This window comes from Cupressus sempervirens, chromosome 9, assembly GCF_028749045.1.
Source record: "Cupressus sempervirens isolate cs-2001-9-10 chromosome 9, ASM2874904v1, whole genome shotgun sequence".
NCBI lineage: Eukaryota > Viridiplantae > Streptophyta > Pinopsida > Cupressales > Cupressaceae > Cupressus > Cupressus sempervirens.
This window is the reverse complement of record NC_143126.1, coordinates 724,988,385-725,005,962: the sequence shown is the minus strand read 5'-3', so window position 1 is coordinate 725,005,962 and position 17,578 is coordinate 724,988,385. Positions and strand designations below refer to the sequence as shown.

The window sequence follows — 17,578 nt, the reverse complement described above, 5'->3', positions numbered from 1 at the left end:
TGCTTGCGGCAAGGCAAAGTGAATGAACTCTCCATTTCTTGTCACTCAACAATCAATCCCTGTAAAAGTTCTACAACTTAAGAAGCATGCAAGCTTGAAAAAGAAAGCTCAAATAACTTCACCAAGAATGGTGAAGGATGGCTTTTAATTAATGCTCGTCACATCCAAACTAATGTGGCTTGGGAATGACACATTATACATGATCCCTGAATGCATGATTTATTAATGAGGATGCGGATGTGTGTTAATGAGGTGGAAAGAATAAATGTTAAGTAAGTTTTAATCATTCCATATGACATTAATAAAATCTTCCATAACCATTTTAGATATGTTAAGAGTCAAAGCTTAATTTGACATTTTGTCTGCTTGCAAGTTTCCAGCCCTTTTAACGTGCGTGATTCTGAAGTCCTCTAGGGTGTCCTATTCAAATTTTATATTTTGGATGTAGTTTTGTAAGTGCCTATAATGGCATTGATAATAACGAGAGTCCCCTTCCACATGCAGTTTTGTAACCCCTAGCTTCTTTGGAGCTTTGATAGCCAAAAGAGCTACTTCAACTTCTGCAACATTTATAGTGCCATCTTGAAGTCGTTTGCCTCTCAATGCTATTAGATTCCCACTTACATCTCTGATTACGAATCCTACCCTTGATGGTCCCGGATTCCTTTTTGAGGCACCATCGAAATTGCCTTTGCACCATCCTTCCTATGGTTTCTCCCATTGTATTAAAGTCAGGGGAGAAGAGGGGATGGGCTAAACCCCACGGAATCCATTTACAAGTTGTTTGCATAGGCTCTTGATGACAAGAGTTAGTTGATTTTTTTGTAGGTTTGACCTCATCAACTCTCACTGGATGTGCCTATAGGTTGTTTTGGATTGATGATGACTTACAAGAAGAGAACAACTTTTTGTGCTTGCAAGAATATGGGCAATTTGTTTCATAGTTGTAGTACCATTTGTTTAATGTTATTACTAATGATTTGAGTGCTTCTCTCTCATTTTGGATAAAGACTTTGGAGATTGATTGTCCTTGGTAAGAATTTCCAAGGTTTTTTGTGGATAACAATTTGAGTGCTTCCTCTTGATATGGATAAAGACTTTGGAGATTGGTTGTCCTTTGTAGGAATTTCCAAGGATTTTTGTGAATTGGAGATTGGTGGTCTTTCTGTGCCTAGGGAGGATCAGGGTGCTCCCTTGCTTTCTCTTGGGAATGTTGCTTTTTTTTGGTGGTTGATCCTTTGCCTCTATCTAATGTCGTGGACTAGTTTTCTTGAATTTATCTTACAATGCAAAGGCATGCCTCTGATAGCCCATTTTTTTAGGAGATTCATTCATGGGTGGACTCCTTTGGATGGATGTTGGCGTCATGGCTTGAAATTGAGCTTCCTTGTCTTTTGGTTCGTTTGAAAGGTTACTTTCTCCTTTAGTTCAACTTTATGGTTGAGAGGATCTTTGTTTTGATTTAATAGGTTATGGTTTAGTGGGAGATTTGGATTATTTCTATGCACTTCGTTCCCTTGTCTTAATCATAAGAAGGTGATCTTTTCAAATATTTTTTTTCTAGATCATATTTTATCATATTCCTATTTGGTTTGTAGATTTTTGAAGGTGACTAGGTGATGTTAAATAAGGTTGGTTACTTTGTGGGAATGGATCTAGATTGTGATGACTCTTTTGCTAACTTTGTTAGGACGTGTATTATTGTCTTGGTGATGTAGTCCTTTTTAAGGTTTGTGTCTATAGTTTTTGTAGTGAGGGTCTTTCTTTTGTGTTTTAGCAGCCGTGTAGAGCGTCAAATATCTTATTACTTTCAATTTGGTTCTTGTTTGCTTCAAAGATGGGTTCCAAAGAGAGGGTGAGTGAAGGCTTTATTTGGAGAAATTGTTGGAGGGTTTTGTATCTTTTGTGATTCTTCAACCACCATTATGGACTTCTTGTCGATGTTTCCACAACTAGAGCAAAGAATAGAGAATCTAGACAATTTTCTTTTTGTCCTTGTTGAGATGTTGGAAAACAACCTTCTTGATGGTGTAGGGGCATTTAGGGTGCAAAAGCAATGTTGCATCACCCATAAACGTAAAAAAAGGTAAATTAGCAATTACTAAATTGAAATTTGCAATTTAAACATTGTAGTATCTAATTACCTTCTATAACTACAATTACAAAAATGATTAAAAAATGGCTTGCAACATGTGGTGGTTTGCGTTGAACATTTGGGTCTCTTTAGCCTCAACATGGACTTGTTTGATCGAATCTATTTACTAGCCCAACTTTTGTAGCATGAGGTTAAGTGAGAGGATAGCACATGGTGTCCTAAATATATGTGAAGGCCATGTCTCAGTGAGTGTACCAATTGCTCTACAATTCTTTGCTTTGTTTCTTTATGACTAGTGATGTTTTGAGGACCCTTGTATGAATGTATTATATAAAGATGTTGGCAAGGAATTTTGTATCCTTCACCTATCCCTGCAAGTGATAGCTTTAAAAAACATTGCTCCTCGAGGGAGCACTACAATCACATTAATTAATAGTTAATTTCCCACATCTTTTCATCCAATAGATGAATGGACACCTCAACATTTTCCATGAATTTCTGCAAGTGATAGCTTTCAAAAACATTGGTCCTCTAGGGGACACTGCAATCACATTGATTAATAGTTAATTTTTCACATCTTCCTATCGAACAAATGAATGGAGACCTCAATATATTTTCATGAATTTCTTATTGGAGTCAATGAAATGTGATATTTCCACCTCTTTTGCTAGTAAGGTGCTATTCATCTCATTACTTGGGCTTGTGTACCCTTGTAAAACCTCATTTGTTTTTCTCTGCTTGCATTGTCAATATGGGAATTGAAGACCATTGAAGGACAAACCATTTGCACAGGGACATCTTTTAATAGTTTGATTTGCAATCTTTCTAGTGTCGTTCTAAAATGCGCTATCTAATGGCCCCCTGTTCTTTTCACATTAGCAGGGTCTTCTTCAATCCTGCCCAAAAATGGGTGGCTCTCTGCTATGACAAGATTTAAGACACTGTGAGATGGAGAAAGAAGGGGCTTCCATGATCCCCTTCTTGCTGCAGTAGCAGAGCGGGAAATAGAATAAGAAAGGTTTATGTTTTGTATTTTAAATTTAATGTTTTCAATAAACGTCCTACATGTGGTGGCATACCTAGAGTAGCAGTTCGATGAGCTCTCCAGATATAGCCACCTAGGACCGGGTGTAGATTCTTTAAATTAGAATAGTTTTAATGATTGTCAGATTCCAATAATAGGTAGTAGGCAGTTTCGGATTCTTATCCTTTTCTTGGATAGAAGACGGAAAAAAACATGTGGCCTACTGCATGATTGTCAGATTCCAATAATAGGTAGTAGGCGGTTTTCGGAATCTTATCCTTTTCTTGGGGTAGAAGATGAAAAAACGTTTCTCATCCTTTTATTAGAAAAGGAGAGTCAGTTTTAAATAAGCCAGTCGGCTATGTAAGAAAACATTCGAATTGGAGTAAGATAGAAAGTTGCAGTTTTAGTGTGTTTTTTCAGTTTTGGAAGATTCGACTTTGGAAAGAAAAGAATGCGTTTTGGTTTTATTGTGCAAGTTTCAGTGGTTTGAGGGTTGGTACGGATTTTCATTGGAAACAAATTTCAGTTTTCTTGTGGTGTTCTTCTGTGTTTTGCAGCAGAGAATACGAAGATTCAAATTTTTATATATATCCTGGTGTCAACATGGTGTTTCTTGAAGAACCACTTTTTATGAATGTCTAGTGTTAAATCCTATATCTATCAATTCATGCAATCAAATGATTAGAAAGGATATAGATAATCGACTATTGAGTTTGGCGGCAGTTCGATCTTGGGTGATGTACGTGCCCCTTGAAGTAACTCAGTTGAGTGATTATTCCTCCTAAGCTTTCCAAGGTGTGGCTCTGCATCATTTTTGGTATCAGAGCTTGAGAGTTGCAGGTTGTGAAGTTATATGTTGAACGCCCCTGATCAAGATTCCTCAATAGGGTCAAGCAAGATGGTGACCAATGCAGAGTTAGCGAAGAAAGTCGAGGAGCAAGAAGAACTTCTCCAGAACGAGAATAGAGAGTTGAAGGGGATAGTGGCAGAACTAGCCAGTAAGTTGGAATATATGCAGAGTGTAGTTGAGAAGAAAGACATGAAAGAAGGAATGGAAGAAGAAGAAGACGTACCCGACAGTGAAGAAGATAGAATAGCTGAGAACGAGAGGCCATTTTTTAAAGCTTTAAAGGCTTTGGGAGGAAAACCCGTTGATTTACCTATGTTTACAGGAAAGATGGACGCTGAATTAGTGTTGGAATGGATTGAAGCCTTAGAGAATCATTTTGAATGTGAGAAAGTTTCAGAGTCACAGCAAGTTAAGTTGGCTAAGTCCAGAATGAAGGGAGCAGCCCTTACATGGTGGAATTTTGTGCAAGAAGAAAGGGTAAAGGAGGATAAAAGAAAAATTTGTTCGTGGAAGAAGATGGTGTCAATGATAAGAGAGACGTATCTCCCTGAAGACTATGAGGTACAGTTGCATCAGAAAAGGCAGAATCTCAGACAAAGGGATATGGATGTCTGTACTTATACAGAAGAATTTCAGAAGTTAAGTCTAAGGTCAAAATTTGCAGAACCTGAGAGTATCAAGGTAGCAAGATACCTAAATGGTTTGAGGATGAACATACAAGAAGAGTTGCAGTTGCTAAGTCCTAACACGGTAGCTAAATGCTATCAGCTGGCTTTGAAGGTGGAAGAGAAAATCAAAAGGAGACAAGAAAATAATAACAGAGGCAGAGGAAGACAACCATTCAAAGGAAGAGGTACATTTCCAGGAAGGAGTTCAAATTTTCAGCCACAACCGGAGATGCATAATGAAGTTAATAAGTTTGATAATTTCAGAGGAAGTTTCAGAGGTAGAAGGCCAAATTTCAGAGGAAGATCACCAGGAAGGACGAATGGACCAATAAGATGTTACAACTGTAATCAGGAAGGTCATATGGCACACAAATGTCCAGCAAAAGCAAGCTCTAGTACTCATGGCGAAAGAAGAATACATCTGGCACAAGAAGCGGATTTACAAGAAGATTCAAACAATCATGGTTATTCGGAAAAAGGGGAAGCACTTATGATGAGAAGAACACTGTTGAAAAGGCCTGTCAGAGAAGAACCACCACAAAGGAAGTCCATTTTCAGAACTACCTGTAAATCTGGAGGAAAAATTTGTAAGGTACTAGTGGACTCTGGTTCTACAGAAAATTTTGTGTCTCTTGAAATGGTGGAAAAGTTTAAGCTACCAAGAATACAACACTTGTATCCTTACAAAATATCTTGGTTGAATAAAGGGCAACAAACTATAGTGGAAGAGCAAGCTTGGGTGGAATTTCAGATTGGAGCCTATAAGGACAGATTATTGTTTGATATTGTTAACATGGATGCATGCCATTTACTTTTCGGCAGACCCTGGCAATATGATCTCAAGGCACATCATGATGGAGTGAAGAATACATATACCATTACAAAGAATGGAAAGGTCATTGAACTGATACCTTTAGTTGAGCCAAGTCAAGAAGAAGTAAAAGCCGTAGAAGCCAAAGTTATGGTGATGTTAGGTAAGAAAGAATTCTTGAAAGAAGTGAAAGGAAAGAAGAGCCCACTCTTTGCACTGATTCCTGTACTCAAGGACAAATTGCAGAATGATGCTGAAAATCAGACTGAGGAAGAAAATTCAGAGTTGGAGTCTTCAAACTTGAAGGTAGAAGTGATAGAAAAGAACAAGGAAAAGGTACCTGACGAAGTGGAACCAATTCTGGACAAGTACAAAGAAATTATAGCTGATGGAATACCAAAAAGTCTCCCACCAGTGCGAGAAATCAGTCATTGTATTGATCTCATACCAGGAGCAACATTACCCAACAAGGCGGCATATAAACTAACACCACAACAAAATGAAGAAATGGCAAGACAAATTGGAGAATTGCTCGAGACTGGTTTGATTGGTAAAAGTCTAAGCCCATGCGCAGTACTTGCAGTCCTAGCACCAAAGAAAGAAGGAACATGGAGATTATGCACAGATTCAAGAGCACTGAACAAGATCACTATAAGGTACATATTTCCAATGCCTAGAATATAAGATTTACTGGATTGTTTAGGGAAAGCAAGATATTTTTCAAAGATTGATTTGAAAAGCGGGTATCATCAGATAAGAATTAGGCCAGGAGATGAATGGAAAACAGCATTTAAGACAAATGAGGGATTGTATGAATGGAAGGTAATGCCATTTGGATTGTCTAACGCTCCTAGTACGTTTATGAGGCTTATGAATGAAGTTTTGAAGGATTTTACAGGGAAGTTTGTGATCGTATATCTAGATGACATTTTGGTTTTCAGCGAAATAAAAGAGGAGCATCTGAAACACATAGATTTGGTGTTGAGAAGGTTACAAGAGGAAAAGTTAATGATCAATATGGAGAAATGTAGTTTTATGTGAGAGGAACTGACATACCTTGGCTTTGTGATCTCAAAGGGAACACTCAAGATGGATCAAAATAAGGTAAGTGCAATTCTTTCTTGGCCAACTCCCAGAACTATTGCAGCAGTTAGAAGTTTTCATGGTTTAGCCACTTTCTATAGAAAGTTTATCAGAAATTTCAGCTTGATTTGTGCACCTATTTTGAACACCATAAAAGGAGGCCAAAAGTGTAAATTTGTTTGGACAAAAGAAGCCAATAAAGCCTTTGAACTTCTTCAGCAAAAAGTGGCCCGACAACCAGTCCTGGCATTTCCTGATTTCAATAAAGTCTTTCAGATAGAATGTGATGCAAGCAACATAGCCATAGGAGGTGTTCTTAGTCAAGAGGACAGACCAGTAGCCTTTTTCAGCGAGAAGCTCAATGAAGCCAAACAGAGATATTCATCATACGATTTGGAAATGTATGCACTTGTTCAATCCCTGAAGAAATGGAGGCACTATTTGCTACCCAAGGAATTCATTGTATACACAGATAACCAGGCACTTAGTTTCATAAACAGTCAAGAGAAATTGAATCATAGGCACATGAAATGGGTGGAGACATTACAAGCATTCACATTTTCTATCAAGCACAAGAAGGGAGTAACAAATAAGGTTGCTGATGCATTAAGCAGGAGAACTTTGACTACGTCACAAATTCAGTTGGAAACTACAGGTATTTCAAATCTGAAAGGTATGTATGTTGATGATGCTGATTTCAAAGACATTTATCAGGCATGTATTAATTTGGATGAAAGGTACAAAATAGGGAATATTCTGATTTTCTGGTTCAAGAAGGATTATTGTTCAAGGGAGGACAACTTTGCATCCCAAAGTGTTCAATGAGAGATAATATCATACAGGAGAAACATAGTGGGGCATTATCTGGTCATTTTGGACTGGATAAGACTTTAGAGTTGGTTCGTAGACACTATTTTTGGCCAAAGTTACAAAAGGATGTGCGGAAGTTTGTGGAAGAATGCACCATTTGTCAGAAAGGTAAAGGTAAAAGTACCAATGCAGGATTGTATCAGCCCTTACCTATTCCTTCACGACCATGGGAAAGTATTAGTATGGATTTTGTTATGGGATTACCAAGAACTCAGAAGGGGTATGATAGCATTTTTGTTGTTGTGGATAGGTTCAGTAAAATGTCACATTTCTTACCATGTAAATCCACCAAAGATGCATCATACATTGCAGATTTATTTTTCAAGGAGATAGTGCGAATTCATGGACTACCACTAAATATTGTTTCAGACAGAGATGGCAGATTTGTGGGTCATTTTTGGAGGACTCTTTGGAAGAAACTGGGCACAAATTTATCATTTTCATCTGCATATCATCCACAGACCGATGGCCAAACAGAAGTTGTCAATAGATCTTTGGGAAATCTATTGAGATGCCTTACAAAACAACATGGAGAAAAGTGGGATTCCATACTTGCTCAAGCTGAATTCTCATACAATGATACAGTGAACAGAAGCATAGGGAAATCTCCATTTCAGATTGTGTATGGTACACATCCAAGAGGAATTCTCGAGCTGAGGGAACTTCCAAATACTTTTCCAAGTAGTTCACATGTTGAAGAATTTGCTGAAGCTATTAAAGAGGTCCAAGATCAAGTCAAGTTGCAGCTACAGAATTCAAATCAAAAGTACAAAGAAGTTGCTGATCAGAAAAGAAGAGAAGTACAATTCGAAGTTGGTGATTTAGTATGGGCGTATCTGAAGAAAGAGAGGTTACCTCAAAGGAAGAATACAAAGTTACTACCTAAGAAGGTTGGTCCTTGTCAAATTCTGGAAAATTATGGACATAATGCTTACAAAATTCAGTTACCCACAGACATTGGTATTTCACCCATATTCAATGTTTGTGATCTCACACAATACAGAGGTTCTGAAACACAAGCCGTACATGAAGATTCAGTAATAGAAGATCTGCAACAACTACCTAAACCAGCACCACCTCAGTTGGAGAAAATCCTAGATACAAAAATAAAGAAAACTCGCAGACGACAATACACTCAGTATCTAGTCAAATGGAAGAACAAACCAGTGACAGAGGCTATTTGGATGGATGAGCAACAAATTAGCAAACATGGTTCATCAGTTCACGATCTCATCTCAAGCGGACTTGAGATTCTTTCTACAGGGGAGTATGCTGCAGTAGCAGAGCGGGAAATAGAATAAGAAAGGTTTATGTTTTGTATTTTAAATTTAATGTTTTCAATAAACGTCCTACATGTGGTGGCATACCTAGAGTAGCAGTTCGATGAGCTCTCCAGATATAGCCACCTAGGACCGGGTGTAGATTCTTTAAATTAGAATAGTTTTAATGATTGTCAGATTCCAATAATAGGTAGTAGGCAATTTCGGATTCTTATCCTTTTCTTGGATAGAAGACAGAAAAAAAACATGTGGCCTACTGCATGATTGTCAGATTCCAATAATAGGTAGTAGGCGATTTTCGGATTCTTATCCTTTTCTTGGGGTAGAAGACGAAAAAACGTTTCTCATCCTTTTATTAGAAAAGGAGAGTCAGTTTTAAATAAGCCAGTCGGCTATGTAAGAAAACATTCGAATTGGAGTAAGATAGAAAGTTGCAGTTTTAGTGTGTTTTTTCAGTTTTGGAAGATTTGACTTTGGAAAGAAAAGAATGTGTTTTGGTTTTATTGTGCAAGTTTCAGTGGTTTGAGGGTTGGTACGGATTTTCATTGGAAACAAATTTCAGTTTTCTTGTGGTGTTCTTTTGTGTTTTGCAGCAGAGAATACGAAGATTCAAATTTTTATATATATCCTGGTGTCAACATGGTGTTTCTTGAAGAACCATTTTTTATGAATGTCTAGTGTTAAATCCTGTATCTATCAATTCATGCAATCAAATGATTAGAAAGGATATAGATAATCGACTATTGAGTTTGGCGGCAGTTCAATCTTGGGTGATGTACGTGCCCCTTGAAGTAACTCAGTTGAGTGATTATTCCTCTTGAGCTTTCCAAGGTGTGGCTCTGCATCACTTCTTTCCTCAAAGTATGGTTTGTGCTATTGGAAAAATCTATTAGAGAGCTTTCTCTTTCTCTCTAATATATTTTGCTATATGATGGGGTGGCAAACCTTTACCAGCCTTTCCTGGACATGCTTTATTTCTTATATTGGGAATGACACAGATGAGATTTCACTTGTTTGTACAAGGCAGCATGCTTTTACTGACAGTTATTGTATTTCCAAACAAATGTCCTACCACCTCAAGTTTGATGTATCTGGCACAATCACTACTACTTTATGGATGGCATAGGGAGAAGGTATTGGGTTACGAGGCTATGCCGCTGTCATCTCAAATAAAAAGTTGGGGTGTGGGTATAATTTGTGCATGTCTGTACAAAAAATTAAAGTTAAAAATAAAGTTTTTTTATGATTTTGTTTTTTAGTTATTTATCATGAAATGTGGATCTGTTTAGAATTTCAAATAAAAAACAGTATGATAAATCTATATTAGTATGCTACAAAGGAAAAAACAGTATGATGAACTTATATAATGATAAAAAGTTAAAACCATATATAAATTTGTATTAGTATGATAAATATAAAACATTAAAAGTAGTAAAATTTACATTATGGTTTATATTTTAATGTTAGAAATTTAGGTTTACATTTAATCTGGTTATTAAATTAGCTTGGTGGCGGGTGGGAAGGTATTCTATAATGGAAAAATAATAGCTTTATAATGCCAATCTATTGAGTGTAATAGATGCGGAATGACTATAATAAAATCCTTTTTACTTCTTTTTTAATTATTTACAATATAAATTTTCAATGTTGCTCTACATTGGTGTTAGAGCAATAATGAGTTTCTGGGCCTAAAGTATAGAAGGGAGCTGAAAATAATGATGATTCATCTCAGAGAATAAAACACATGATTTTTGTTCTGCTGCAAAGAATAATTGATTTGAGTAAATCTTCTTGTGTGCCTATGATGGAATTTGTGCGGATATCACTGTTTTTTAATTAATACATAGTTTTTCGAAAGGCACTTACAAGAGTTAAGATTATCATTAATTATGTTTAAACAATGCATGATTGGTTGTGTTGTTGATAAAAGAAATGGACAAAGCATATTGTGAATAACAATTTAGTTTTATAGCTGGCTTGATGCTATAGAGTTATCTAGAAGGGGAGCTAGCAGGCGATTGATGGACACCAATAAATTATTGTCACAGTTATAAAATTGAACAGTTTCTTTCATGACAGTTGGCTTTTCCCTAGGCTAGCAGAAGTATGTTTTGGCTATTTGTGGCATGTGGTTTCCTGCAGTTAAAGGGATGCTAAGAAGTTATGAACAAAGGCTTGCTAATATTCAATGCGTTAGACATTTATTGCTGTCAATAAACATTCTTAAAAACAAGCGATTGAGTCTGCACTGGTTGTTCCTGCAACTGTGTAATACTTGTTATCAATTTTATAGCATTTAAAACTTTGAAACTGAAGATATATATTTCTCATCAAATTATGTCCATGCATATATCAAAGATTGGTTGTACTGATGATATTTGCAGTGTATTTGGTAGGGCTTTTAAGGTTCCCAAAGGCTCACATGTGAAATCAATTGTATAGAATGTAACAGGGTCATATTGGAGGTTGGAGGAAATATGGGCAGGATGACATCTAACATCTCAAGCTAGCTTCTTGTTCATGGATGATTCATTGCAGAAGAAGTACCTTTTCATTGCTAGTTCTTTCAGGATTAATAGGGGGCATGAATTAGTTTGTTGGTTTGTGGATAGTTGAGTCTGCATACTTGGCGGGTTGTTGTTTTGTGGATGGCTTAGTCCACAAATACGGTGAGGAGTTGTTTGTTTGTGGATAGTTGAATCCACAAATTTGGTGAGTGGTTGTTTGTATGTGGATAGTTGAATCCACAAACTTGGTGAGCGGTTGTTCGTATGTGGATAGTTGAGTTTTAGTTGGAGAATCAAAACTTTTTTCAGATATGAGGACTTTAGGTTGATGCTGATGTAGAGTTGGGTGACCATTCACTCAATGAAGAGAAGTTTGGTTGAGGCTGGAGGAAATGGAGGCAAGATGACATCTATTATCTTGAGCTAGTTAATTGTGCATAGAAGTTTCATTGTAGAAGAAACATCTTTTCATTGCTAGTCCTTTCAGGATCAAGAGGGGGCATGCAGTGGTTTGCTGGTTTGTGGATAGTTGAGTCTACATACTTGGTGGGTTGTTGGTTTGTGGATAGTTGAATCCACAAACTTGTTGAGGGGTTGTTGGCATGTGGATAGTTGAGTTTTAGTTGGATAATCATAACATTTTCTAGACATGAGGACTTTAGGTCGATGCTGATGTAGAGTTGGGTGATTAGACCATTCACCCAACCAAGAGAAGTTTGGTTGATGTTGACGTATTGTTGGATATTTAGGACATTTGCCTAGATAGAGAAGCTTAGGTTGATGCTAGTGAAGTGCTCTATAATCAGGACAGTTGTCTAGACAGAGAAGTTTAGGTTGATGTTAATACAATTTATTGATATTTCTGATTTTTCATATATAACTTAAAATGCTAATTATGAAAAGATGTTTTAGTAAAACACACCAAATACAATTTATTTAAACATAGCAAAATTGCAACACAAACAAGAACCATTGAACAATTAACATAGTAACATATTGATATGATTGAGGATTCATATATATGATTAAATCATTGTTCAAATATGAAATATTATATGTCATAAAGATGACCGTGATTACAATGACGAGAGTAGCATGTCATAATGAATTATGATCAATATCAAAGTGAGTACAAAATTTCACAAATGTCAAAAACTAAAATCATGTCAAAATGTAACAATGGGAGGCCTTTAATGACTAAGCACCCCCCAAGCCAAAGTCCTCATCACTACTGGACTCAATATCCTCCTCATCAAGGTTTGTCAAAGGAGCATCAACTAGCCCTACATTGGCTTTTGTTGTAGTCTCATCCTCATCAAACTGAGATGGATTCTCTAGCTCTACATCCCATCATGTGTCTGAGCTCTCTTTGCACCCACGTGTCCATTAGTCTACGATACACAAGACACTGTGTACAACAACTAGCTTCTCTGCTCTCTTAGAGGTAAGTTGTTCCTCTTAATAGAGTGGATGAAGTTGTATTTAGACTAATTTCTCTCTGTAGCTGAGGAACTAGAAACCTAAGATAGAAAACAAATGGCCATTGCAAGAAAACTAGAAAACTAAAACTCAAAATTTTAAAATTAATGAACATGATTAGGTTCTAAAGAAGATGAACTACAAACTTGAGAAAGGAATTGAGTGACTAATGTGATAATCTTTTCCCTTTGTGATCCATGGCATTTCCACCATAATATGGGATGCTTCTGTGCCATTGTTCTAATGTCCTTTGCCAAATCTAAGTATCTTGAAACGTAATAAGTTGTAACATAATGTCATGTCTCATAAACATACCCAACAATAAAATTAATTTTTAAAGTTACCAATCTCTAGATTCTAACAAATATCAAATTAGCAATCACTTGTAAGAGTGGTGATTTTTGTCCACTCCAAGTGAATCTAGGCAGTAGTCTCATCATCAAACATCTTACTAATGCATCAAAAGAACCTGACCTTCACCTCATCATCTTGAAGTGGTGTAACTCTACTAGGCTTAGGTATGTACCCTATAGGATTCAATGCATAGGCAACCATGTGCAAAGGGGTGTTCACCTCCTCCCACCTGCGATGAATGATAGGTTGTATGTGCTCAGTATAGAATGCTAGAGTGGGTTCTCTCTCATGCACAACAAACCTCCTCTGGCCAAGAATGTAATTGATGCACTCATAGACCTCTCCAAGGCTAGGTGCATCACCATCACCATAACCATATGTATGACCTGAAAAATTGGAGCAATAATGGAGACTGTATTTTGCATCACCCCAGAACTGATCACTCTTCATTGTCTCCTTCACCCTCTTCACCTGCTATGTTTTGGACTTAGCACACCTATTCCATTCTTGTGTCATAACCATGAGTTGTTGTGGCTCTTGCAACTGAAGCATTCTCTCCAAGAGAATGTAATATAAAACACATCTAGTCTCAACTGGGTTTCAAAAACTCTTTCGCAAAGCCCTTGAAGAGTGCATGTGAAGTATGGTGATTGTAGATAAACATCTGCACCTCTCTACCAGCATTAACCTTACCACATGTCCAATAAGTCTATTTTTCCCATGTCCTTGAGTGCATTGTTCATAGCATGCACACAACATGGAGTCCACCAAATATGCCTATAGGCTGCCTCAACAAGCCTCCCTGTAGCTTTGCACACTTGTGCAACATCTGTCACTACATGGACCACATTTTGTGGTCCGACCTCAGTGGCCTCCCTAAGGATGTCAAACTGAAAATATGCATTTTTGGAATGCCGTGAACATCAACTGCCTTCACAAAGTATGGGCCTTCAAGACATATGACCATGATGTTGATGAGTGGACGATGTCTAATATCTGTCCACCGATCCATAATAATGTTGCAACCCGTCCCCATCCAACATGCTTTCATCGTTTCCATCAAAATCCCAACCTTGTCATGTTGCTTATCCAAGACCTTGGTCCTCAATTTGTGCTTACCAAGTGGCACAGATGATGACCCTCCATCCTTTGCCACCATGGACATCATCTTCCTATAGTAAGGAGATCAAGTAACATGCAATGGGATGCCACTGGCAAAACAAATTCACCAATGGCATCATCTAGCCGATCCTTAATGTGCACATTAAATAAAACAGCAATGGGGTTATTAGTATTGGAACTTCCTGCCTTTTCCCCTTACTGATGTCCCCTGCTGAACTATGAATGAATGAAGGAATGTTAGCTGATTCTGAACAATTTGTTTTGGTTCAGCTTGACCTGTTATTTATAGAAAAGTCGCTTTTCTGTCAGCTAGGGATTTTTTGTTTTTGTAATTGAAATTGCATTGTATCAGCGTCCTTATAGATGTTTTGTGAAACTTTGACAATGAGCAAATCTATTTTGGAATATAATCTGGTTTTTGAATCGTGCAAACTTCATACAACAAATGATGAATTCAGCTTTACCCTTAACTACGGACAAGTTAAATTGCTGTCAAGTATATAGTTTTCTTTTCAGAATCATCTTTTTGAGAGGTGTTTCTGAGAAATTTTGGCACTCAGCAAATCTAGTTTTCAAGCAATCTCTGATATTTGTCTTTGTTTAGCAAAATTGTCTTAATTTCTGATTGTATCACATAATTGCCTCCTTGAACTTGTTTATTAACCACACCACCTTTTGCTCTGTGTTTTTCATTTTAGCCCTATTCATATACAAGTCATTTTATACATAGAGAATCAGTCTTTTCTATTTATGTAGAAAATCAGTCTTTTTTTGATTGAAAATAGATTTGACTTAGTTTCTTGAGATATTTGTGAATAAATACTGGCGATGAAGAGTTTTAAATTTTAAGAGAAGGATGTTTTCAAATGGGGTGAATAATCTCCATGAGTAAGACTTTCTATCTGCATGAAGTTTATTCTATAGCTGAGGACTTTATACTTTCGGTATTGAAAATGGAATTGATTCAGCATCTTTAGATAGGCAAGGCATTGATATTATTTGTTTTCTTTCTTATGGTAATTGCAGACAAGAACAAGTTAAAAGAATTGGATAGCAAGAAGGAAGTTCTTAAGGATGGAAATCCACAAATTGCTTCTCAATATTTTACTTTTCGTGAGCTTGCTACAGCTACAAAAAATTTCAGACCAGACTATCTTTTGGGTGAAGGTGGTTTTGGCCGAGTGTACAAAGGACTTCTAGATAGTACAGGCCAGGCAAGTTACATTTGATGAAAATCTTAAGGTTTGGTCTCTTAACTTCCTTTTAGGATTATGGTTGAAGTTAAGATATTTATTATCAAATTTCTGGATTATATGGTTGCAGGTTGTTGCTGTTAAGCAGCTGGATAGAAATGGACTACAGGGAAGCAGGGAGTTTCTTGTGGAAGTGCTAATGCTTAGCCTTCTGCACCATCCCAATTTAGTCAACTTGATTGGTTGTTGTGCAGAAGGTGATCAACGCCTTTTGGTCTATGAATATATGCCCATGGGCTCCTTGGAAGATCATCTTCATGGTTAGTATGATGCAATACAATTTTCTTTTAATAAACAGAATATACATTTGTTTGAATGTTGATGCTTATGAATAAGTCGATAAGTAATCATTTCCTTGGGTACAAAACCACTGAAGTTTCAAACTTCAAATTTTAGAATACGATTTTTATTTTTTGAGTTCCACAGATGCCTTTTAGAAGGTTAGCTCTGGGCAGTGTGACAACATCCTTGATCTGGGCAATGTCCTCATTAGCTCTTGTATTTGCAAGTAGAGGTGGTTGGTCAAAATTTTTATTTGGAGGTTGCTTTTGAGGAATTTTGGGATCCTGTGACTGCTAAGTAAGAACAACTTGTAGGGAAGATTTGCACCTGTGAGGTATCTTGAACTATTATAGGCCCTTTCCCTTTCACAGTGGAAGCCTATGGTGGAGGAACAATGTAAGGTCCACTTCTTGGTTGATATGTAGGCCTTTGCTCCTATGGTTGGGTCCTTCTTGTCAGCTCATCTGCTTTCTCCAAAACTTTGTGCATCCTATCAATTGTATATCATCATCTGCAAATGTACCATGTTAGTTTGAATTTTTTCTTCTTCATTCCTCTCCTCTCCTGATGCTCTTCCACTTAGCCCTTCTGATGTTCACCTCTATAATAGATGCAATTCCTGATTACTTCTTTGTACATCATCTCATTTGGGAATGCAAGCCTTTTGAGGTTTGTTCTTTCATTATTAAGCCTTCCAGATCAAAATTTCTACTAGGTTCAAGACCTATTTTGTATGGTAGATTTGGCACAGAGACATCAATTTTCCAGTTGTGTTTTATGTCTGATTTTTGTAACCTGCCTTAAAGTCTCAAGAGCTCCAAAGTTTCCTTGTGCAATCTATAGATCTCGTCACCCATAACATATAGGATTCTTCTTATAATGAATTCCTCAAGTATTACAAAGCTGGATGTGTTGCAATGTTTGTCCCAAATATATGTGTCCAACACTGGACTTGATAGGCTATACCCTTTTCTTAATGCTTGTCTTACAATGCCCTATGCCATTTTGAATACATGAACATGTGATAAAGGAGAGATACCACTTGAACTTGACATCCCTTGGGTTAGTCCTGATTGCTACCAGTTCCTTGTGCATGTTGTCTGCTATAGAAGTAGCATAATCATATTCAGTGTTTACAAGTAGGTCATAATGAAATAGTCCTGAAAACTGTCAATGTACAGAGGCTTAGACCTTAAGGCTTTGTATGCATTCCTATTTATTTGATGCTTTTCCTTGAAAGATTCAAGGTTTATAACTTTGTTCGCTGCTATATTCAAACCAAAAGCCTCGAAATATATTCCTAGTTTCACCTATCATCGTACCATCTCCTTGTGACTTAACAATTTTGTTTTTGCTCATCATAATGTCTATCTACTGCTCTGATGAAATCAACGCCTACAAACACATTAGGCACGATCCATTCTGCTATGTCCAATGAACATGCATTATTTAAGGGTGTCATGCCTCTGCATTGAGGGAATTCTTTTATCACCAACGAAGGGGATAACAAGTGATAAACATCAAATAAGAAATGATCAGGTTATAAGGCAGTGATCTGTATATCAAAGCAAATCAGCCATCAGGACTCATAGCAATCAAGGCAACAATAATAGTAATCAAGGCCATAGAAAACAATGATCAAGACTAATATTTATCAAGGCAATAATAAATAATAATAAGTTAATAAATCTGAGGGTGTGCAATCATGGAGGAAGGGACCAATAATTATTTTACAATCAAGAAGCATGTCTCCTCTCAAGGGTTGCCGCTCTTCAAAGGAGTAATGAGATATCAAATGGAGAGGGCTGTGATGGAAGAAGCCACATCATCCAATCAATAAAATATATTCAGCAGTCCATTTCTTTAGTGAGTACAATTCTATATCAAGCAGTAAGCA

The 17,578-nt window shown here is 36.9% G+C and overlaps 1 protein-coding gene across 2 annotated transcripts in view; it reads left to right on the top strand.

Annotated features, from left to right (window-relative positions):
* The window catches only part of LOC149540765 (putative serine/threonine-protein kinase PBL7), a 41,850-nt gene that overhangs the window by 13,045 nt on the left and 11,227 nt on the right, over positions 1-17,578 (top strand). For both annotated transcript variants that reach the window (XR_016356441.1, XM_089801857.1), the window contains exons 3-4: positions 15,173-15,360; positions 15,470-15,659. Coding sequence is in view for 1 of the 2 variants with exons in the window: in XM_089801857.1 (XP_089657983.1) it covers positions 15,173-15,360; positions 15,470-15,659 (378 nt within the window). In the remaining variant the exon portion in view is untranslated. The remainder of the gene's footprint in view (positions 1-15,172; positions 15,361-15,469; positions 15,660-17,578) is intronic.